This window comes from Dipteris shenzhenensis, chromosome 27 (assembly GCF_047967505.1).
Source record: "Dipteris shenzhenensis isolate YYH24624 ecotype China chromosome 27, Dip_SZ_1.0, whole genome shotgun sequence".
NCBI classification, from domain to species: domain Eukaryota; kingdom Viridiplantae; phylum Streptophyta; class Polypodiopsida; order Gleicheniales; family Dipteridaceae; genus Dipteris; species Dipteris shenzhenensis.
The window spans coordinates 38,635,554-38,657,880 of record NC_141622.1 but is presented as its reverse complement, the minus strand read 5'-3'; the positions used below and the strand labels follow the sequence as shown (position 1 = coordinate 38,657,880).

Below are 22,327 nucleotides of genomic sequence, written 5' to 3'. Positions count from 1 at the left end.
CTAAACGCTGATGGCACTAGTGAAAAGTTACAGGTGCAAAGCAATAACACATTTACCCTATTTCCCATATATCATTGTATGGGGGCACATACTAGTGTTTGAATTGTATCTTTCACTGGGATCACTTTTCATTTAACAAAATGCATTGATGAACACGAAAAGTCTTTGGAAAAAGAGATAAACCACAAAAGAAAGAAGCTCGTTATCAACAACATTGTCTTTGTACATTATCTGTAATTGATGTTGGTAGGATTTCTCTAGCTGCTAACTTTGGTATATATGACAAGTTTTGTTCTACTTTAACGATTTCGAATGGTGGGAAGAATGCTGCCTCCTAATTAGTTTTGATAGATGATCATCACTATAAAACCCCTGGCTTGCGATCAGATACAGGAACGGGGTCACTGTTATAGTACAGTCAAAGATGGGGCTGCTACCCAGAAGTGACAAGCAGCTTTGGTTTGAATTCAACAAATACTCGCAAAATTAGTGAAGTAAACTCCTCATCTGCAAGAGTAGTATTGCCGATACAGTGTGAGCGCGGCCTACTAATCCTGCATATCTAGTGAAGCCACTCTGTGACAAGATGATACGGCCCATGTGCCAAAATATGGTTTTTGTCCACTTCATTCACATTTTGCAGGATGATGGAGCTTGAAGTAGGGCCTTCAATCAAGAGTTTAACGCATGAATGGGTCGTTGTATGATGCCTGAAAGAAGCCAGACGATCGCAGTAAGAAAGTGCATTCGATCAACAATTGTCTACAGAGAATAGGACAAAAGGCTCTCACCTCTCAGTGTCTTCTCTTTCATCTGTCCTTGTCTCACAATTGCAAGATAGCAACCCCCAATTTTTTTGCCGTGAATATAGAGCTGCTTGGCGATAACGATGACAACATCTTACAGCAGTACAAAACATCTTCCGTACTATCCCCATCCAATGCTTCTGCAACCATGAAGGCCGTAAGATTTTACAATAAGTATTAAAAGTTGGATGCATCAGTATTCCAACACGATTCGTAATAACAGATCTTCAACATGCATACATGTAAGAGGGATGAAAGCATCTAGATGTGTGCATGAGAGCATACACATATCACATTACACCGACAAATCCAATATCACAGCAAGGTCTGCAAGAACACAAGTACCCAAGGATCTGCATGACTTTCTCTAACAGCCAGCCAGGCTAGTGGGCTCATACATACAAGGAGTCCCACAGTACCACAAAAAAGGTCTTTGATAGGGCAGACATATTAGGTAGGCATGTCTTAAGGCATCTAGTATATGACAAAAGCAGTAGCTACCTGCAACCTGTAATCAATGATGGCAATTTGTATTTATGCTGTCCCATAGTCTTTGGGTCTCAAGTAATATTAGTAGTAACGCATAATATAATATCATATTATAACATCTCTTCTCTCTCACAACCCCCCCCCCAAATAGACACACAGAGGCAGGTGCAGAGATGCATGTTTGGATCCATACTTTTCAATACGAATCTTGTTGGAGCACGACCAAAATATATGTGGCACTGAAATTGACTACGTAAACCCCATCTGTGCATTGCTAAATGCTCAGTGTGAAAGCCCACATGTCGGAATATACTTGTCGGAGTGAACCTCAGAAAATTACTTGATCTCCATCATACTTGCAAACCTAGATGGCCTTGCCCTGGTGAAAGACTCATCACCATGCCTAATCCATTCAGAAAGGCGCCAGGGCTTTTGCCACTTCCATTTGAACTGGAGTATCCACCGTTGATGGCTTCGCTTCCATCGTAAGAGTTTTCCTATTTGTGCACTAGTTTGCTTTGCACCAACGCTTGTCCCCCTAGAACTAACCTGCATCTTTGCGAACACACAAAGTTAGACATTTCCAAGGGTCCCCTTTCAAACTTGCAAATAACGAGATTACAACGTATTAGCATAATTCAAACTTTATCTTCTTGCCCAAAGATGCTAGCTACCTTATCAATGTCAAAATTTCTTTTCCAATCCTGACGTCAAGAAACGTCAAGAAAACATGAAAAACACGGCAGAAATTTGCTCTCTCTCTCTCTCTCTCTGCTTCTCTGTCCTCCCCCCCCCAAAAAAAAAGAAAAAGAAAAACCAAATAGAATAAAAAGCACTATCTGTAATCTTGAAGGCAACAAATAGAGTGGCAAGGGGGCATGCACAAGGAGCAAACGGCCAAGTGAGCATAAGCAGGGCAAAATATTAGCAAGCTGGTATAAGTGCGCTAGCGCCAGACAAGCATGAACAAAATCCTGCTACACTTATACTTGTCTGGCAAGCATTAACAAACTGCTGCTATACCTAAAGCAACAGCAACCCCGTGTTACCCATGCCAGCATTTTTTAAAGGAAGAGGGGAATAATGTGTGCCAGGGTTTGCTATTCCAGAGAGTCTTCCTGCCCTTTGGAAAGCTTCTCTTCAATATTTGAACCCCAACAAACACACCAGGACCCTATTTTGTGACCCCCCCCTAGCATTGGAGTCATACTGATTGATGAAGAAGGTAGGCATGATATCATCATTGCTTGGGCGCTTCCCTTTAAGCAAGGCAAGAAGTGGTGTCCACAATCCCGGTGTTTGGAACTCCTCTCGACTGTTACCCAATGGTAGAGATAGTTGCTAAGCTGAAGTGCAGTAGTGAGGCCTTTGGAGATATTTCCGGCAGTGAAGTCCTGGCAGCCACAATCTGCTCTGAAAGCCCCTCATCCAAGTACATGGAGACTGATATCTTGACTCTAGCAGGATGCCATCCATACCATGATGAGGACAAGGGGGAGATGTAGTGGCATTGAAATGAGAGTGCAAACTCCTCTGTCCAAAGCCCAATCATCAATGTAAAAGTGGTCGATCTTGGCATGTCGAGCCTCCCCTCCTGTCGAAGCTCTGCTCTAACCATATTGAGATCCCGCACCCCCTACTATCCAAGGGTCATCCTGTGGTAGTCAGGTGCAAAACTTCCCTCCAAAAGGCAACTCGATCCCTTCTCAAATCGGGTGTGTAGATATTGAGCACCCGATTTGAGAGCCCCCCAAAGTAAAATGATCCAGTGAGCCTGGGTGGGAGCCAAGACCCCATGTTCAATAATAATGGGAAGAACAGCTCATCAAATTGAAATGCAAACTCCACCTGATGATCCAAAAGCAGTGGACCAAAAACTATGCCTTGGCAGGAAAATGCAAACTCCACCTGATGATCCAAGAGCACTGGACCAAAAACTATGCCTTGGCAGGAGCTTGTCTGCCCTGGCACCTTGTCTGTCAATGAGCTTGTGCTCTTGGAGAAGAAAGATGTCGATTAACCCATTAGTGACCGAAGAGTGAAGTTGTTCCTGACGACTTGCTTCCTGCAGTGGATAGGAATCGTGCATAGACCCTGAACATTCCAACTGGCAATCCTCATTGAAGAGCGAGGGATAGGTCCTAAACGACCTGGTATTAGAAGAGGTGGCTCCCAAACTGAGCATAGAAGGAAGGACCACGTCTGGCATAAACTAAGACAAGAGGCAGGAGCTCCACTAGAAAAAAGGGTCTGACATGACGGGCCTACCACTCCCAGACTGACGATTGTCCAAGTGGCTAAATCAAAGTCAGTGGTGTCTGTGCAATGACAATGTGTCAGCTAGAGGAATCTGAGATATCATCATCACTCAAATCTACTAGGATCCTAGCTTGTCTTTGAGATCATCGACGGTGTCTGAAACGGCCTCTTACTCACATCTGTGTGCGGTTCCTCCTGGGGTTGCTGTAGTGGAACATTGGTATTTATGGTCTCAAGCCACCCTGGGGTGGCTTGTGCGGTTCCGCCTGGGGTTGCCGTAGTGGAACATTGGTATTTATGGTCTCAAGCCACCCTCCAAACCTGAGTCTAACGCTAGGGGGGTCAAGAGGAAAGCACATGGAGGAGAGCCTGCTGAGGGAAAAAAGGTAGTTAGGGGGGGGAAAAGGGAGGGGGGCCAGGGGAGGGGCGGGGGGGCGAGGCGGGGCGCATCTCTTGGTATGTCTCATCCTTTTGATACAATTCCATGTCAGATGTTGAAACTGTTCCTATAACCAGCAACCCCCATCCTCTGTCTAAAAGGGTGTCTCAATCAGGCGCTTGGAGAAAGATGTGATCATCTCACATGTCCAAGCTCTGAGCTGATACTCGAATTCAGAGCTTGATACTAGAATTCTTGGTATGCCATCTCCCTCTCCTGAAGTAACTGCTGCTGCTACTGATGAAGGGGCAGTTGGTAGCTGGGGAATCTCAAGGACCTGCCCAAATGCCTCCCCAATAGTGTGGAGGAGCTTGAAGTATACTCTGGAAATCGGATGGTAAGAAATGGAATACTTCTGGTCCTCAAGAACTGGATCAAAGTTAAGGCAATAAGGACTCATGAATGACTGACTTCCTCTCCCAATGGGAAGGGGGCTGAGATGAAGAACTGAAATGGAAGCCTCTAGTAATCTGGTGTCCCTGAGATATGACACCTTATTTTGGAGGGAGTACTACAACATACCAATCACGAATTTGGCCTCTCAAGGGATAAGAAACAAAAAAATTGCCGATAAGCATGTGTCCATGCCTTAGTTAAGTCCTCTTGAAGAATACTGAGCTTGTCTTCCTTGAATGAGATGACTTTCCCGACCCATGGGAGTGGAAGTGGTGCTGCCATTACACCGATCTTGAGTGGAGAGTTCAACACGTTTGTCACCTTCTGACTCCTATAGGTGAACGAGGAAGGGTCAAGCAATGAAAATGTGAGAATTTATGAGTGATTGTGTGAGAAAGAAGAATCAAGCATGAGTATGGAGAGGAATTGTGCGTAGGTGTGAGAGAGGAGAGAGGGGGTGGACTATGTAGGAGAGTGAGAGTGAGTGAGAGAAGTGTGTATGTGTGTGCGTGTGTGAAGGAGTGTGAGTGACAGAGAGAAGGAAAACTAGGGAAGGGCAGGAGAAGCAAGGGAGGAAGAGCAGAAGGTCAAAACGCAAGACATGACAGGCAAAAGCAGATAGACAGAAGCTGTACGGCATCGGTACACTAGTACAGGTGTATGTACAGCAATACAGACTGCGAGTGGAAGCAATGGGATGGGAGGGGAGAGGAGGCAGCGTGAGGTGTGAGGGTAGCAGTCAGGGGCAGGGAGGGCTGGGAGAGGAGGCAGGATGAGGGAGAGGCACGTTCAGGAGGTCAGGGAGCTCAGGTGTGTCGGGGAGCTAGTATGTCAAAACAAGACAATGTGAATGCTACAAAGAAAAGCATAAATATTTGAGTGCGAGAGGCCATCGAAGGCCCCTCTCCTGAGGAGACAGCCTCCAACTTCTTTTCGTGCACTTTGGATCACCGACTACCAAGTTGAGCTACATGGACCATGCTTTATCCTGGAGTGTATATTTCAAGAACACATTGGACAAGCCTCGCACCCGCCCTGAGATCTCCGATACCCCTGAGGTTGGGAAGCTCAGGGGTGTCAGGAAGCTGGTGTTCCAAAACAAGCAAATGTGAATGCTAGAAAGCAAAGCAGAAATATTCATGTGTGAGGCCACCAAAGGTAGCTTTCCTGAGGAGACAGCCCCCAACTTCATTTCTTGCACTTTGGGGATCATTGACCACCAAGTTGAGCTACGTGGCCCATGTTTTATCCTCAAAAGTGTGGATTTCAGGAACACATTTGACACTGTGCCTCGTGTCTTCCTGATCAAGGAACTATAGAAGTTATAGATACCAAGAGAGACTTCCATTTATCCATGAAGGATTGATAGATGAGGACAACACGGGTCAAACAAGGGTGCCCTTTATCACTGCCTTCTTTGGCCTCTACATGGATGATGTCCATGTTCATGGATACACTCAGAGAAAGGATGACCAAGACAATAGTATCACTTTTCCTTTATACAGCCAACGTGGCCCGTATGTCATCCTCTGCAGATGGCCTCAGCCAGCATATGCATATTCTATAGGACTTTTGTGATCAGCAAGTTCTGATGATCATCTTGTGTAAGGCCAAAATTATGTTCTTCGACACTTTGAGACTCACCATGCAAATGAACGCTTTCGTTTACTGCACAGAATTAGTTCAATAGTCTCATGATTTTTGGACCTGTCTTCTATGAAGACAACAGTTCTGATTAGACTTACGAATAGAGAGTCAACGCTTCCCAGCATACTTCCAAGACTTAAATATGAAAATTCCCACTTTTCATTTACAGGTCATGATGCCCTCCCACATCATTCATAGCAAGCCATTGGTGCCACACTAGATTTTGCAAGTTTGGACCATCACCTCTGCAGTTACATTCATCCTTCCAGACGATCAAATACATACAGAAGGATTGGGGACACGGATAATTGACAAGCTAGCTGCAGTGGCATTCTTTTTTTTCCTCCTCCACTCGCATGAAGGGAAGCAAGGGGTATTGATATGCCCATTCACGAGGTTAGGTCTACAGATGGACAAATTTACCCCAGATGCCTTGGCCATGCATCTATCAAGAAATGTCCCACCGATGGTATCTCTGCTATGCTTTCTATGAAGCATAAGTTCTACAGGGACTATTTTCTTCAAACTGTAGATGATGGCTCCATTCAAAGCTGTGGTCACTTGTCGCATGCATCGAGGAGATCGACCTAGGTCACCTAAGAATTTCATTGCACAAACTAAGGATCAAAATATGGCCGGGGTTTATCCCTCCCGATCAAAGAATTTGCTTGATATGCGACTCCCAAGAGGTGGAGACCAAAGACCACTAGATATTCTTCAAGTTTTGCTTCTACTACGATAAAAGCTCAAATCCAACATCTTTTCTTCTCCCCCCTCCCTCTTCTTTACTTGAGAAGGTTTTAGTGACCTGTCTCATCTCGTGGAGTACTGGATTCTTTCCGTCTACTCTGTTAGCTGGAAGCAATGCACGTAAGCAGTAGCATCGGGGAGTTTTCAAGTGTGCAAGTTAAATATTCCAAAACAAAAATCGAATTGTTGGGCCAAACTTAAAAACAACCAGAAAGCAATCTCACATGTGTAGGCAAGCCGACCTTGCACTTCAACAAAACGATCCTAGGTGCTTCCTCCAAACTTATATTCATGAAACTATTATCTTTGTTTCATCAGAGTTGATTTTATTCTAGCGTATTCAAGATGTTACACTTTCCCCAAGTTGCGCATCTGAGTAATACATATATCTGGTATATAAATCATGATGGGAGGTGAAACTCAACCCAACCATGAAAAATCAATAATTTACATCAGGCAGGAGAGCCAAAAACAGTAGGCCCTGATCCTGAAATAGCAAGAAAGAAACAATGCATATGAGAATAATTCCACCTTACACTGCAGCTGGCCACTACGCAACTATGCTGTAAGCAGCAGTTTTCTGCCTCAAGATCTGTGCCTGACTGCACAATGTGCCTGTTTCGCTGCCCTAGGCATCCCTGGATGCTCCTGCCTGGTAGAAGGCTTCCTATACTATTCCACGGCAATTGAAAGTTTCACCCTGGCATACAGAGAATTTATCATGTGCTGCAGAAGAGGGCACAAGCTGGAAGCTGTCCGCTGCCCTGTAAAAAGCTGGTCATACTGGTTGCAGCTGCTTCTCCAGAACGTAAACAAAGGGGAAAAGCCCTATCAGAATTGATGTACTACTAGCTAGAAGCTGTCCTCTGCCCTGTAAAAAGCTGTTCACACTGTTCCAGCCGCTTCTGCAGCTAAGCAGCAGAACTGAAATAAAGGGAGAAAGCCCTATCAGAGTTTATGTATGTCCTACCCTAACTCCACACTAAGCCATAATGTCCTGACTGCTTCCTTATTTGGATTCTTCATTCAATGCACGATTACAGTAATGTGTACAGAAAGCAAGTCTCCACCTCGGGTTCTGCATCTTTCAAGCTCCAACTCCTTGTGATCTCTGACCGACATGCATCTTCCCAGTTCGCAATCATTAGAAGGATATGGGCTTGACAGAGTGTGCAATCTATCACATTAAGGAACTCACTCCTCACTGATGTCTCCTGAAGTGGAAGACCTTTTACAAATACCCTTTTAAACAAAACAAGTGTTTATTTCCTATTTAAAATAGAACTACAGCTCCGTCTCTTCGATAATCAGTTGCTTTCTCAAAACTATTGTCTTGGGCTGACATCTCCATAGCGTCTTAAGAGATGCCTAATATTATCATTGCAAATCCATTACATTGTAACGAAGAAGACCTAACATAGACTCCACCCTCTGGAAAACCTCCATGCTCTCAAAAGTAATTCTGCATTTCTAAGTAATCTTTGGAAGAAATAGTTGGAAAAGAAGCACATCTTTAGGAATGCATCCATGGAAGACTTGATCATTATAGCTAGAATTTAGTAAAACCAATCACAGATTTCTTAAGTTGCTTCTTATCAGAAAAAGCTTCAATCAGAATAACTAGAAGTGCTCCGACAGTGCTGGGTATAATGCAAGGTTTGTATGGGCATGCCTTTCTAAGAGCATATTGATATCCCCGATTTGGATTGGGGAACAGATCAGAACAGCTGTCATCAGAGCCTGTTTCTTGAAAACCAAGGTCTCGGAAGCGTGAAAGACTCATTGAAATCTCCTCAACACCACATGCCCTTGCAACTTCTGAACCCACCTGTAAAACATATACAACTACTGTCAAAATGCATCTTAGGGGCATCTCAAAAAAAAGAGTTGCTTACTACTTCTTACCTTAGTAGAGGTTGCAATGGCTTTTGCAATAGCCTGGTCTTTTAGGTGTTGCTGTCTATCAATTTCTTTTCTGTGAGCCTCACTTTGCTTCAAGATCTCAGTTAGCTCATCAGCTTTTTCTCTCAAGTCTCTGTTTTCCAATTCTTTATTCCAAAGTCGGCACCTGGAAGACAAGCTAGCTAATCAACTGTGCAACCACTTATTTATATATATATATACACCTTTGTAAAACTAGAATATATCCAATCATACAATATACCGTTGTAAAACTAGAATATGTCCAATCATACAAATTTAGAATTTTTGTTGTTCTGAAGTTTTTTTTTGTTCTAAAGTCCAAAAATTCTACTAATTGAGAAATTTTTGCTGTTGGGGCTTCTGCACCCCCGAGATAAATCCATGTAGTTGAACAGCTGATCACCACTTGGACAAAAATTCAAAGAATTTGCATGTCCGCTAAGGCGATAGAAAAATATACATTTGTAAGACTAGAATATATCCAATCATACAAATTTAGATTTTTTGTTGTTCTAAAGTCCAAAAATCTACTGATTGAGAAATTTTCAAATTTGAAAGGGTACTAAGTGGGTGGAATCTTTCATGAGAATCCAACTACAGAATTCTCAAACTTTTTTTCTTCACTGCACATTATATCCACCAACTACAATTCGTCCAAAGGCAGATGCACCTATGTACCAATATAAAGAGAATGATGATTAGATCCAGCTTCAACCTGGCATCTACTGCTGTATCAAAAATATATTGTAGCAAATTCTTTGCATCCCCCATAGTCCGCAACTGCTGCCAACGAACCCGACCACTGAAAAGCCGTTCACGTTCTTCTGCCTCTGAGAGCTCTGAAGCCATTGCAACTAGTGTACTGGAAGAAGTATCCACCATACTTTCCAGCAATTCAATACTTGCTTGCCTGGCATTAGAGGTGCTGTACGAACTGGAAATAAATGAAGAGCTACAGCCAAAAGCAAGATCCCATCAGCACAAAAGCTAACATTTGCACCCTTAAAGAATTTCAAACTACCCTTGTTGATGACAGGAAAAGCCTGTTCAAAGAGGTCTATACATAAACAACAAGGACAGATTCACCTGATTGACATCTCGTGAGAATTTTGCATGTACGATTCCAGGATATTTTTCTGCATTCCATCCTCTTGCCTTAACCTATCAAGCTCTTTGGCCAAGAAAGCCCTCCTACACAGATACTCAAAACAAAACAGAAAAGTCTTACTACTGTTTGTGAGCAGTAAATCTCATGCTTGTAAACAAGGCGATTCCAGACCTTAATGTCCCCCCCCCCCCCCACACACCTTTTTTTTTTTGGTAATATCCAGTGCAGTATATTTATATGCTCATAAATTTACATGATGGGAGGTCTCCGAAATGGAGAGTATCCCAAAGATCAGAAACATAAAAAGAAAACCTCTATGCAAGAAGCATCCATATCACCCTCATGGCAGGCCCAAGTATGCCCCCCCCCACACACACACACACACACTTGGGTCCCCCCCCCACACACACACACTTGGGTCCCCCCTGCCGACCCAAGTATGCCCCCCCCCCCAACACACACACACACACTTGGGTCGCCCCCCCCCCCCAACACACACACACACACACACAAGTGTTTATGCATACAAAAGATTGCCTTGCTTCCTTTGCCCTAGTCTCTCTCATGACACATCATGTCACATGTTTATGATGTATTTGAAGGGCCTTCACAATTCTCTTCCCTTTTAACAGCTACTTGACACTTCTTCAAGTGTTTGGTTCGAGCAAGAGCAAGTTTATCACATGTCAACTCAAAAAAATGGCATAAAAATACTTGAACAATGATAACAAGGATGGGTGTGGACAGCCATGCTCCCCAGTACTCTCATATGAGTTGCTGTCTGAATGCTTGAGCCTTCATTATTTTGTACCTTTTTTGGGGTTTTTCTTTTTTTTAAATGAAGAAACCATATCATACACTTAATAAATTCCCAATTGTCATCCCACATTTCATAAACTGACAAATGAGAACCTTTGACCTTGTCCATGAGTGATCCGGATGAACTCCTGATGGAGGAGTAAACAATCATGCACAAACTTCAACCTAAAGCTAAACGTTGTAGGTACTTAATATATATTAAGTTTCAGTTAGCTTACATATGCTTGATAACTGAAGGATGATGTAGTTATGGCATTGCTTTTGACCACACGACTTTTGCATGCAAACATTTAAGCGAGGCCAAGACTTGATCGTAGTGATAGATCAATTGATTGATTTTCTTTATTGTGTATCGAGAACACAAACACGGCTTACGGGGTCAAAACTTACCGACTTCCACAGCTGCTCAAATGAATACCCATTAGATTACACAATAGATACTCACAACTCAGCTTGTCTCTCATAATTGCTACGAACTTCATGGATGTGCACTGCAACTTCTAAGTCATGGTCAACGCATTGTTGTAACGACTTTTGACTCATCTGGAAGAACATGATGATTGAAAAATTAGAGACTCTTACAAAGACCCTACTACAAAGAAAAGCAAGAATCTGCGTTCATAAGTTCTTGATCAATTGGCACGTACAAAGGAAAGAAAAGAAATCTCGATTCTGATGGAAGAGAATTATCTTTATCAATCCACATCTTCAAAAACAGGTTATAAATAGCAACTGGACTTGGATATTGCTTCCATAAAAGCATGCAGCACCTTTTCTTATTATGGGACAGAAAATTTTAATAAAAAAGAATAGAAAATTGGTGTATGTACATGCTTAGGTGAGCCATTTGTTGCCGCTGCCCCTGCAAGTCAAAAGAATACACTTATATAAGATTCTCTAAGATTCTCACTTCTAGCCACTGAAAGACATGAAAAATATATAGCTAAATAGCCTCTGTGTTATTCAAATCAAATCACGAGCATTGAATCAGCGTAACGTGTAGTCTACTAAATGAATCGAGACCTACAGTTGTGTTCCATTTTCCAAGCGAAAAGCAATAACAAAGTGGCTTCCAAGAAATCCCTCATTTCCTTGTTCCAAAATTGTTGCTTTGAAATGAAAAATTGGACATATTTCCTATATCTCCCGTTGTCACCGCTCGTTCAAATGATACTGTTGGGAACAAGTGTGGAACTAGGTTTAAGTCCTCTTTTGGTTACCAGGCATGGTGCTTTCACGACTAGAAGATTTGCGAGCCTCGAGAAGTTCTTTCAAGCGGCGAGTGGCCATTGCAGCCTCCTCAGTCTTACGCTGCAAAACCTGGTAATAGGCAGATCATTTAGAACCCACTACGTTCTGAAAGAAAAGAAACGATGGACCTTTACTCTAACACAGCCAATTACAGATAAATTCCACTACCATCTTTTGACGCTGGTTCAGAGCCTGGAGCTTGTGCATCTCAAATTCATTCTTACGGCCCTCTTTCCGAAGCTGTCGACATTATTCCAAGGCAGTTATTTTCAAAAAGTATCTCAGGAAGTTCAAAGAAATTAAACGGTTGTTTTGTCCCCATCCAAAATAATTTAAACCAGGTACCTGCAGAAGTTCCTTTTCACGGGAAGCTTTCCAAAACCGGAAATGTTCGGATTCCTGCTTGATTTGGTGCTGCAACTGCACCTTTAATTCAAAGGACACAAGAAATTTGGCAATTTGAAAACATAGATATTTCCTATGCTGATTACAAGGTGAGTCCAAATTTTAATAGTACTAAGATAGATTTACATTCTAGAATTGCTCGACTTCGTTTGCTGAAGGGAGCACTACTTTCAAGGTTGGAAGACTAGTGTTTCTTCAGATTATAAGCTGTACAAGTTGTAAGTAGTTCCTTAGCTTATGTACCTTATGTGTTTTAATACGCTGGATTTCTTCATGTAAATGCTTTGCCGCCTCTTCGCTACGAAGCTTTTGCTTGAGAAGCTGAGCCTGATTGGCTTGCTTTTGTTTTAGTTCTACAAGCTGTCACCCACACATGCAATAGCTTAGATTTAGATACGTTCATTTTGCATGGGACAAAAGAACAATTATAGCTCCACTATTATAAAGGGCATAACAACTTGTACATGAACATAACATCTGGAGATACTGGCATCTGTTATAGAAAGTAGATCAATAAACCAAAAGATAAATATTTTATTATTTACAGGAGACATTTTTTACCAACCATAAATCCAACATGGTTCAAATCGATAGTACCAGATCCACATTTCATGTATCAGCTTTTCATTGACTAGCTAGTACAATTGTTACCTGGGACTCTAGAGCCTTCAGCTTCTGAATATATGCATCTTGCATTTTTTGAGTCTGCTCATCAGAGACACATGCAAGATTTTCGATTTCCACCAGCAACGTATCTCTTTCCATCTGATACAGAACTCAAAAGATTTCACTTAACGATTGGGCATAGACCTATGCCACAGTCAAAAGTAACAGTAAAGTTCTCCTAATTGAGGAGAATTCAACCAGATTACCTGCAAAATTTTCTTTTCTTCCTCCAGTTCCATTAGCTTCTTATCAAACTGTTGCTTCATAACGACATCATCAGATTTTACAAATGTCTTCATCTCAGCCTGTCAATTGAAAGTATGCAAATCAGGTTCAGTACGAACCATTCTTCCCTCTAATAGATGGAAAGCCTCAAACTATCACAGATTCACCTAAGCATAATGTGTACAAAATTAAAAGAAGCAAAAGAACACCTCCTTCTCTTTGAGTCTCTTATTCAATTCTTGAAGCTCTTTGTCCATAGAAACTTGTAAGCGATTATGCTCCAATTCTTTTGCAGCTGCTTCATCCTCTGCATCCCCAGACTCGTATCCAATCAAACAACTATAAAGCCAACAAATACGATCACTATACACATTAAAACCGCACTGCCAACCTTCTTCTTGTGTATTAGAACTCATCTGTCCCAGATCTGCATGGTGACCTTCATGTGGTTCTAGATTGTCCCCATTGAAAATAACTGATCCGTTTGTGCAGGCAACAAAGGGTTGAGACAAAGAGCCTGGGAAATCTTTTAAGCGATTATGCTCCAATTCTTTTGCAGCTGCTTCATCCTCTGCATCCCCAGACTCGTATCCAATCAAACAACTATAAAGCCAACAAATACGATCACTATACACATTAAAGCCACACTGCCAACCTTCTTCTTGTGTATTAGAACTCATCTGTCCCAGATCTGCATGGTGACCTTCATGTGGTTCTAGATTGTCCCCATTGAATATAACTGATCCGTTTGTGCAGGCAACAAAGGGTTGAGACAGAGAGCCTGGGAAATCCACTGAATTGGCACGTCCAAGCTGCTGTATGTTCGATTCTAGTTCCTGAATTTTTGTTGTACATGCTTGCAATAGTCCTAAACTCTGGAGAAACCCAAAAAATACTATTATCACTTTGCTTCAACTATAAGTAGGCGGAAGATAGTGAACTTTGCATGTCTTAGTAAAAAATTTGCAATGAAGTCATATATTTTTACCAGGTCCAAGTCAAATGTCCATGCATCAGAAACATTCGCATTTGTAAACAACAAACCTGCAATCCTTCATCGTCCTCAAGCTCATCCCAAGTCTTTCCATTACGTAGTAGCTCAATTTTATGACGCAGTTTGTCCCTTTCAACCTATGCACGAATAACATCTAAAAGTTAGAGCAATTTACTTGTGGATACACCATGTCTATGTAAGAAGTGATAACCATCCTGACAAAAAGTCAGATCTAAACTTCAACCAGAAATCAAACCGAGAAACAAAACCCACCAGAGCATCCATCACATGTTGAGCACATAATTGTAATCCCTTGTGCGCTTCTTGTAATTGCTGTCGGAGTTCTGAATTATTTGCTTCAAGCCACGTAATCTTCTGTTTCAGCATCTGTGCAGTCCATTGCATTTCCACGGGTTTACTTAAAAGATCACCCTTTGGTTACTTGAATCAACAAAATGAGATATATTTCTGCATGAACCTACTACTAGATTCAAGGTGGATATTGATATATGGTTTTGATAGAGGTACATAACCTCTTCCCCTGTCTAGCAATACCCTTGTTTTCAAATTTTCTACATGTCAGCTCTGGGATATAGGCCTCAAATCCATTGTAGTATAGGGATAGACAAAGCAGCTCTCAAGGCAAAGCCTCACGGGCTCCACCTGCACTTCATCCCCTTTTTCTTTTGTGTTTCTTGTTCCTCTTACTCACAGGATCCCTGACTAAAACATGCATAAGATTATCCCCACATGTTTTTGTTAATGACATTATTGGAAAGAAAAGTGGTATTTTCTATTATGAATTCAGCATTCAACCCAACAGACGTATTGAGGATTGCATGGCTAAACTAAGTGGACAATACAAGCTTTGATGGAACATAAAACCTAGTACATACGATAGGTGCATGGTTATAAAACTCAAAACATAAATACATCACTAGAAAGCAGCCACATCAAGCCCCCTTAGATTAAACATGATGCGAGGTCAGGTCATAGACTTCGACGAGGTTCAGATGAGGATGACTTGGTTTTTGATGTTCACTCTGGAGGCAGGTTATTCTCGTCTACAGATGAGAATATCCTTGTGGGCGGCGTTGTTTTTTAGCCTGTCAGCATTTTGGTCATTTGGAGCAGTGTTTCTTGACTTCAGGTTGGTATGTAGAACCTAACCCAGATCATATTCCCTTGGGTTCATGGAGGATTTATAGAGGTGTCCCATAAAGTATTTGCAGTGGGACCCCAGGGAGTGGGAATGGATTGATATAAGAAGAGCCTCCCATTCTTTCACTACATGGTTAGTAATGCAAAGAGATTTCAGAGCTGGAAGCCCACCAAAGCTCCTGATTGGGAGGATTTATAGATTTCTGCAAGACTGCAGAAATCCCTTTGGAGAAGACACTAAAAATTCCTTAGGAATAGAAAAATCACTCTTTTCTTTTGGATTTCTATGCATGGAGGGATTGTAGTGTATTTGTGGAGGTCCAATGGGGCAGCCCCTACTTGTCCTAGTTGCCTTTCTGTTGAGGAGTGTATTCAACATTGTTTATGGGATTGTAGACAAGCAAGGTTTATCTGGGAGGGGATTGCTGGTCTTTTGAGCACTTTTGTTCCCTTCCCCTTCTTCATCACCTGGGACCTGATGACTTGACTCTATCTTTCAGGGCCTCAAATCTTTTATGAGAGGCATGAATCTTCCTTACTCTTTTGGTTCGCCGCTTTAGTTCAGTCATGTTCTCTGGATGATGTTTCCCAGTTTCCTTACAAACCTGCACATGCCTCAAAGAATACTTTTTGGGAGATTCTAGTGATGCACAGAGGGTCAAGATGGCTCCTAGGTCCAACCTTCACACACATTGGCTACTATTTGGATAGATATTATACACTCTTTGATGACCATTTGGGGGAGCATGCAGGGATCTTCCTAGGCAACACCTACCAAGAGGACTATTTTTCTCAGGGAGTGGAGTGGCTCTCCTTTTTGCAGCCTCAGTCTTGGTGCTTTACTAGCTCTTCTTGATGAGCACGTTGTTCGTCCACTTAGGATATTTTGTTTCTCATGCTAGGCATGATGATTTCTGCCATAAGTATTTACTCTTGGGGTGATTTTCATACTTAATAGAAGTCTTTTCATTGAAAAACAAAGAAGGTATAAATAGGAGGAGGTTTAGATCTAGATAAGAAATAGAGTTAGTAATTGGATGAAAGAAAAGGGGGGATGACACACTTTTTAATTTTTGACCAGAGCATGCATGATGGAGATCCAGCCCATCCCAGCCCTACTCAGAGGGGACCATCCAAACCGAGGCGTCACTCTTGATATGGTCCATCAGATATAGAGATCACAAAGACCACACCCCCTGCCACACCGAGAGACCCAACAAACACATATACGACAGATCTTTGCAGCCCATAGGAGAGCCACCATGGCACTTGGCTATGTTTTTTAACTGGTTTTGATATTTGAGATTGAGTTTTTGAGTTTTCACAGCATAGCACTCAGCGAGGGCCTTAGCGAGCCCTTTGCTGAAGCCCACAGTGGCTTGTATGAGTTACCCCTCGATTGTAATTTTGTCTTATAGGCTTGCGAGGCCTTCTGAAGACAGTAATACATCTTTCTTTCTTTCTTTCTTATTGGTGCAAATCAGCTAACGTTCAAACTGATGACACTCAACATAGTACATCTTTCTTACTGAGGCAAATCAGCTGACATTCAAACTGATGACACTCAATAGTACATTTACTACAATCATCAAAAAAGAATCTCCCAATCTGAGACTCGTGAACCCAGAAGGAAGGCAGCACTGGAGCTGCATGCCCCAAGAACTTCTTGGATATGCAAATTTTTACCTATGTATCATCAATCAATGACTGACATCTCCTAAAAATATAAACCATTTCCACCATACTAGTACATTGATACCCTAATACAAAAACTTTCTTTTGGTCTTTCCTCCTTGTAACAGTATTGCTGCTTGAAAGGATGAAATCGCTGAAGAAATCATAGGCACTAGTATGTTGTTGCTTTCAAAATCGCTTATCATGTGGTTGTTTTCCTAAAAATGTGAATAATGTGTACATCTACATTTTGCCAATAAAAATTACACAAGTTGGGCCAACTCAAAGAAGCTGAGATTGCAAACTAATTGATGAATGGTTAAGAGCCAACCATGTGAGACACAATAAATCTCATGAATGCCCCAAAATTTACTTTTAGAAAGAACATGATTGATGAAAATGTGTATGGATAAAAAATTTAAGGATCAGTATCATTCACCAAGAATGCATAGCCTTTCCACTCCATCAAAAATGCTAACTATGTCTCCATACTTAGTTCAATGTCACGATACTATGAGAGAAAAATGAATGGGCAGACAAAATGTTTCTGTACAGATGATATGGGCATTTTGGTGTTTATTGTTTCCATTTTGAAGTCACCCACCAACTTCCTATCGTCTGTGTGTGGTCACACACAGATAGATGGATAGATATATTGCAAGCTCACCCCTTAGAAACTCTTGCAGTCTGCTCACTCGTTTCCACATACGGTTCCTTTCATTTGGGTCAGGCTTTTCATAAAGTTAATGGTATTAAGATAGTAATTATGGTTTCTCCTAGGAAAGCTTTGGACCATCAATCTTTCATCAAGCCATCACAGCAGTGGTTGGAACAAAGATAGTGGTTATTCCAGAGTTCACCCATGTCCAACTCTTTTGGCTCCAAATCAAGTAGAGATCATCACCCTGCTGGGCACATGTGGCCGTGCATGTGCATGGGTGGGCATGTGGGTGTGGGGATGTGAGCACCCGCATGCATGCGAGAGACAGAGAGAGAGAGAGAGACACAGAGAGAGAGAGAGAGAGAGAGAGAGAGAGAGAGAGAGAGAGATTAACATGGCAATTCACAAAGAAAATATTCATGACATCACAATGTCACCACAAGGAACCTTACAGCATCTCCCTTGAGAGAAAATATACAGATTGCTGCACAGAATAGAAGAAGAAGAAGAAAACTTACAAGAGTGTCTTCCATTGTGCCACTTCCAGAACGAATGCATAGAAGCTCAGCTTGTAACATCTCCAGTTGTTGCCGCATGCGCTGAACTTCAGCTGTCGTAGGATCCCGATTCACCTGTAGACAAGAGTTTGGATTTGATTTGGCAAATCCCAGTATTTCCATTTAGCAGCCACATAACCACACACTACATAAAGTGAACTTTATTTGCACAGTAAAGAAAACCTTGCAACGTTCAATGCCATTTCTAATACAACTCAAGCTTGCTCCAAAGCTTACTATTGGCTTGTTCTGAATGTTTCGAGCTCTATTGGCATACTTCAAAGTATTTAGTGTCTCCTCCGCATTTGAATCTGCTGGACTGATACAAGCTGACGCAAGACCCATAATTTAGAACACTAAATACATAGTTTTGATATAAAACACATTCAAACTAAGTGCTTTCTGTTTATTGTGTATGAAATACAGAAAACAAGTTTTAATGTATAAGATAACTACACATAATGCAGTATAAAATATGGCGCCTATTGGGAAACAGCACCCATATAGATGAATTGGTCCTAGGCTCTCAACATGAGAGAGAGAGAGAGAGAGAGAGAGGAGGGGGGGGGGGGGGGGCGGGGGGGGGCGGGGGGGTAGAGGGAGGGTTGTGCAAAAGGATACTGCCGAAAGGGCCTATGAGAAAATACATCCTGAGATCATTACCCCTGTAGGGGAACTAGTGGTGCCCCAAGATCTAATTGAGTGCACATTGTCTCTGCTGATCATTAAGCAACCTGATTCGGTACATCAGTTATAGACTGAGTGTCTTTGGATTAGCTTTCAACTTTTTCATAATCGCTTTTTTTGCTCTATAAGCTACCCAGTTACCTTGTTTCCTGGCCTCTCTAACTTTTGTAGTCCACTGGATCTTTGTTTTACTGGTGTTATAGTGAGCTCCTCTGTTATCCGGGTCTTTGTACCTTTGGAGTCATGAGAGTGCTTAAGAATGTCGATCTTATCCTCCTTGATTTTGAATGCAATTCTTACATGGGATTTCACCTATTCCACCATTGAAAGAGTTTCTTTTTGTCGAAAACTGAACCGGCCTTTCTTTTGGATGCATTTACATACATAATCACCCCCTTCCTCCCAAACTGCACTTGAAACCACCAGTCCACCAATACTAACTTTTAGTGCATTGTCCTTTCAGGACTTTTACTCTTGCCAAGAGAGGTGACGCTAGGGAACTTGCCTGGGGGAATGTTTTGCCAAACCAATGGCCATCTCGCTAAAGCTTGTCCCTGTTTTCCATCTACCCTCCCATAAGGGGGGAAGCTAGACCCTGCCAGCCCTCTTGGGGCATCCTCAACCCTTTCCCGTTCACCCTCCTTCTTAAAGAGGGGGGACAATGCTTGCCAGTTTCTGGGTCATCCCCCTTCGCCTAGGTTGCCCCATCCCTGTCATGATCTCCACAGGCAGGTTGTGAACTTGGGTGGAAGGAAAGAAGAGGTTATGTATGCAGCAAAGAATGCTCACAGGCAGGTACAGAACTAGGAATTGGCTCACCACAAAGGCTACTTTGGCACTAGTCAAGAGCAGTGTACAAAGTAGCCCTAGGAGAGTTCGACCTCCCCCGATAGACCCATCCCTCTTCCATCACCTTGGTTAAACGACCTCCCTCCCCCAAGGTTCAGCCCACCCGCCCTTGTCTAGCTACTTCTCCCTATGAACCAAACCCTATGCATCCCTCCTCACAGCCCCCATCTGCAGCCCCCTCCTAACTCTCTCCTAGACCCTCGTACTTCTATTCACCCTTCCCCTCAGCACACACCCTTGGGGATGCCTTTGTCTCAAACCCTGCTCGTTAGTCGATCTTGCAACATCTTTGTTGGCTTTTCCTTGGTATGGTATAAAGCTCATACGGGTGGGTATGCAAAGGTAAGAGCATGGAACGACTGCCACATCATATGGGACCATGGCATGGCTCGTGAAAGATCGTGAAGAGCCACCTTTCATTCAGGAATCTCATCTCTCCAAGCGGTCAGCAGGTGGTGATTCTTGGCTGGTACCATGAGAGTTGCTGGCATCTTTTGGATGTCCATGGGCTGTCACTTGAGTTGGCAGGGCAGCAGCTCTTAAATAGTGATTGGAGACATCTCTACATCTATAAAGGTTGCAGTAGCAGGTCGTTGCTCTAGTCGTCTTGCGGTGAGCTTTGTAGTGAGACTTTTACTGTTATTTTATGTATCTTGTAAGCTGCAACAAGCTCTGTAGGGATGAGCAAAAGTTCACAGTCCATATTCGATTCTTTTGATCAAGTCATACGAGTGATTTTGTGTCGCCTTTTCTCAGATTTCCTTATATCAGCATTATTTCATGCGCTATTTAAAGCTGTGTTATTTTTGGGTTGCGAGGAGAAATATTTGTCATATCCTCTGTTTTTCCAATAGTGGTATCAGAGCACTTTGCTTTCCTGTGAACTTGTGGAGAATTTTCGATGAGGGTCTATTGAGAGGAAGAGGATTGCTGGACCGGGTAAATTCAGATTCCTTGGATTTTCATGATGTTGTTTCCATGCTAATGAGGTAAGAACATCGGATCGAATCAGTTTGGCCCGGAGGCAACACAGCACACACAGTAAGAGACAAAAACACAATGAAGAACAATGTCAATAATAAGAGCTTGGTCTGTGAGTATTGTAGGAGAGAAGGCCATCTAGAGAAATTCTGCTACAAGCGAGCTTACGATTTGAAGAGCAAGAGTCAAGCACAAATGCGTGCATTGTGGAGGAAGCTCAAGGAGAAAATTTTGCTTGACTAGTGCAGACAGAGACACTAGTAATCAATATCTAGGGTGACTATGCTTTTTAGTTCAAATTCAAAGTTTGTGACATTTTCTTGAACCCTTTTTGGGTGGTGACATTACCTTTTTGAGTCCGTTTTTAATTGATCCAGCGTGGATGCCACTAAAGTCTTTAGTCTTGTTGTCTTTTCTCCCCCTGCTTAATTTAAGGGGGGAATGTTGGCTCGTAGGGGGGTATGCAAAGGTTTGAAAGAGCATGGGGAGACTGCCACATAGGTGGCCATGCAACCAATGGCGTGGCTTGTCAAGTATTGTGAAGAGTTGCCTTTCATCAAGATCCTCTTCTTCTCTCCAAACGGTTAGCAGGCGGTGATCCTTGGCTGGATCCATGAGGGTTGCTGGCATCTTTTGGAGGTTCTATGGACTGTCACTTGAGTTGGCAGGGCAGCAGCTCTTGAATGGTGACTGGAGACATTTCTATGTCTATAAAGGTTGCAGTAGCAGGTCGTGGCTCTAGTTGTCTTGTGGTGAGCTTTGTTGTGAGTCTGTAACTGCAATTTTATGTGTCTTGTAAGCTGCAACAAGCCCTGTAGGTATGAGCAGCAGTCCAGTCCATATTTGACTGATTTTGTGTTGCCTTCTCTCAAATTTTCTTATCTCAAATCATTATTTCATGTGAGGTTTGAAGCTATGTTATTTTCGGCTTGTGAGAAGAAATGTGTGTCATATCTTCTGTTTTTCCAGTAATCTCCCCCTTTCTAGAACATGGGCCCCAAGCCCTACCCAAAACCTACCAATCCCAACAAGATTTTGGAGACCCTGGAATTATTTGCAGATTCCAAAAAGCATAATATCCTACCTCTCACCTTGGAGGCCATAGGGATGCTCCTCTAACCTTGGAAGGGTGGCACTATTGGGGCAGTAGGGAGCACAGCCATGCTTTCTAGGGCTTCAACTTTGCTACCTCTAGGACAGAACAACGGACTCTTGAATTTCCAATGAAACATCAATCGATGAATATGTTGGGACAAATGGTTGGATAAGTAGGGACAGTCCCTTTGGATGAAGTACAAGCATAGGACCACCTCCTTGCTTTGTTTTCTATAGGTAAAGCGCGGAGTTGGATGCGTCATCTTGATTGTAGTGTGAGTAAATGTAGTTGAGCATTTGACTCAAATTGGCATGGGGCTAATCCCTCACAAGTTGGATGTAACTCCTTCAATCTTGATGGATGGGGCCTATGAGTTGGGCCTGAGAGTCATTGATGCCCCTCACTCGGTGTCACAATGGCTTGGATTATTCTCACGCGGAGCCTCCCACAAAGTCTACTCGTTTTGCGCAGGCCTTACATTGCC

At 42.5% G+C, this 22,327-nt stretch overlaps 1 protein-coding gene across 1 annotated transcript in view; it reads right to left on the bottom strand.

Annotated features, from left to right (window-relative positions):
* Nucleotides 1–231: 231 nt before the first annotated feature.
* Nucleotides 232–22,327, bottom strand: part of LOC147884262 (kinesin-like protein KIN-4A) — a 51,433-nt gene continuing 29,337 nt past the window's right edge. The window contains exons 8-29 of the mRNA XM_087398072.1: nucleotides 18,468–18,559; nucleotides 18,192–18,305; nucleotides 14,451–14,564; nucleotides 14,228–14,314; nucleotides 13,839–14,058; nucleotides 13,575–13,754; nucleotides 13,393–13,490; nucleotides 13,165–13,263; nucleotides 12,944–13,057; nucleotides 12,536–12,652; nucleotides 12,233–12,313; nucleotides 12,056–12,127; nucleotides 11,857–11,956; nucleotides 11,467–11,498; nucleotides 11,082–11,179; nucleotides 9,796–9,900; nucleotides 9,425–9,661; nucleotides 8,692–8,854; nucleotides 8,459–8,614; nucleotides 1,489–1,844; nucleotides 792–946; nucleotides 232–710 (exon numbers count right to left, since the gene is read on the bottom strand). Coding sequence (XP_087254198.1) covers nucleotides 1,632–1,844; nucleotides 8,459–8,614; nucleotides 8,692–8,854; nucleotides 9,425–9,661; nucleotides 9,796–9,900; nucleotides 11,082–11,179; nucleotides 11,467–11,498; nucleotides 11,857–11,956; nucleotides 12,056–12,127; nucleotides 12,233–12,313; nucleotides 12,536–12,652; nucleotides 12,944–13,057; nucleotides 13,165–13,263; nucleotides 13,393–13,490; nucleotides 13,575–13,754; nucleotides 13,839–14,058; nucleotides 14,228–14,314; nucleotides 14,451–14,564; nucleotides 18,192–18,305; nucleotides 18,468–18,559 — 2,492 coding nt within the window. The 3' untranslated portion in view covers nucleotides 232–710; nucleotides 792–946; nucleotides 1,489–1,631. The remainder of the gene's footprint in view (nucleotides 711–791; nucleotides 947–1,488; nucleotides 1,845–8,458; nucleotides 8,615–8,691; nucleotides 8,855–9,424; nucleotides 9,662–9,795; nucleotides 9,901–11,081; nucleotides 11,180–11,466; nucleotides 11,499–11,856; nucleotides 11,957–12,055; nucleotides 12,128–12,232; nucleotides 12,314–12,535; nucleotides 12,653–12,943; nucleotides 13,058–13,164; nucleotides 13,264–13,392; nucleotides 13,491–13,574; nucleotides 13,755–13,838; nucleotides 14,059–14,227; nucleotides 14,315–14,450; nucleotides 14,565–18,191; nucleotides 18,306–18,467; nucleotides 18,560–22,327) is intronic.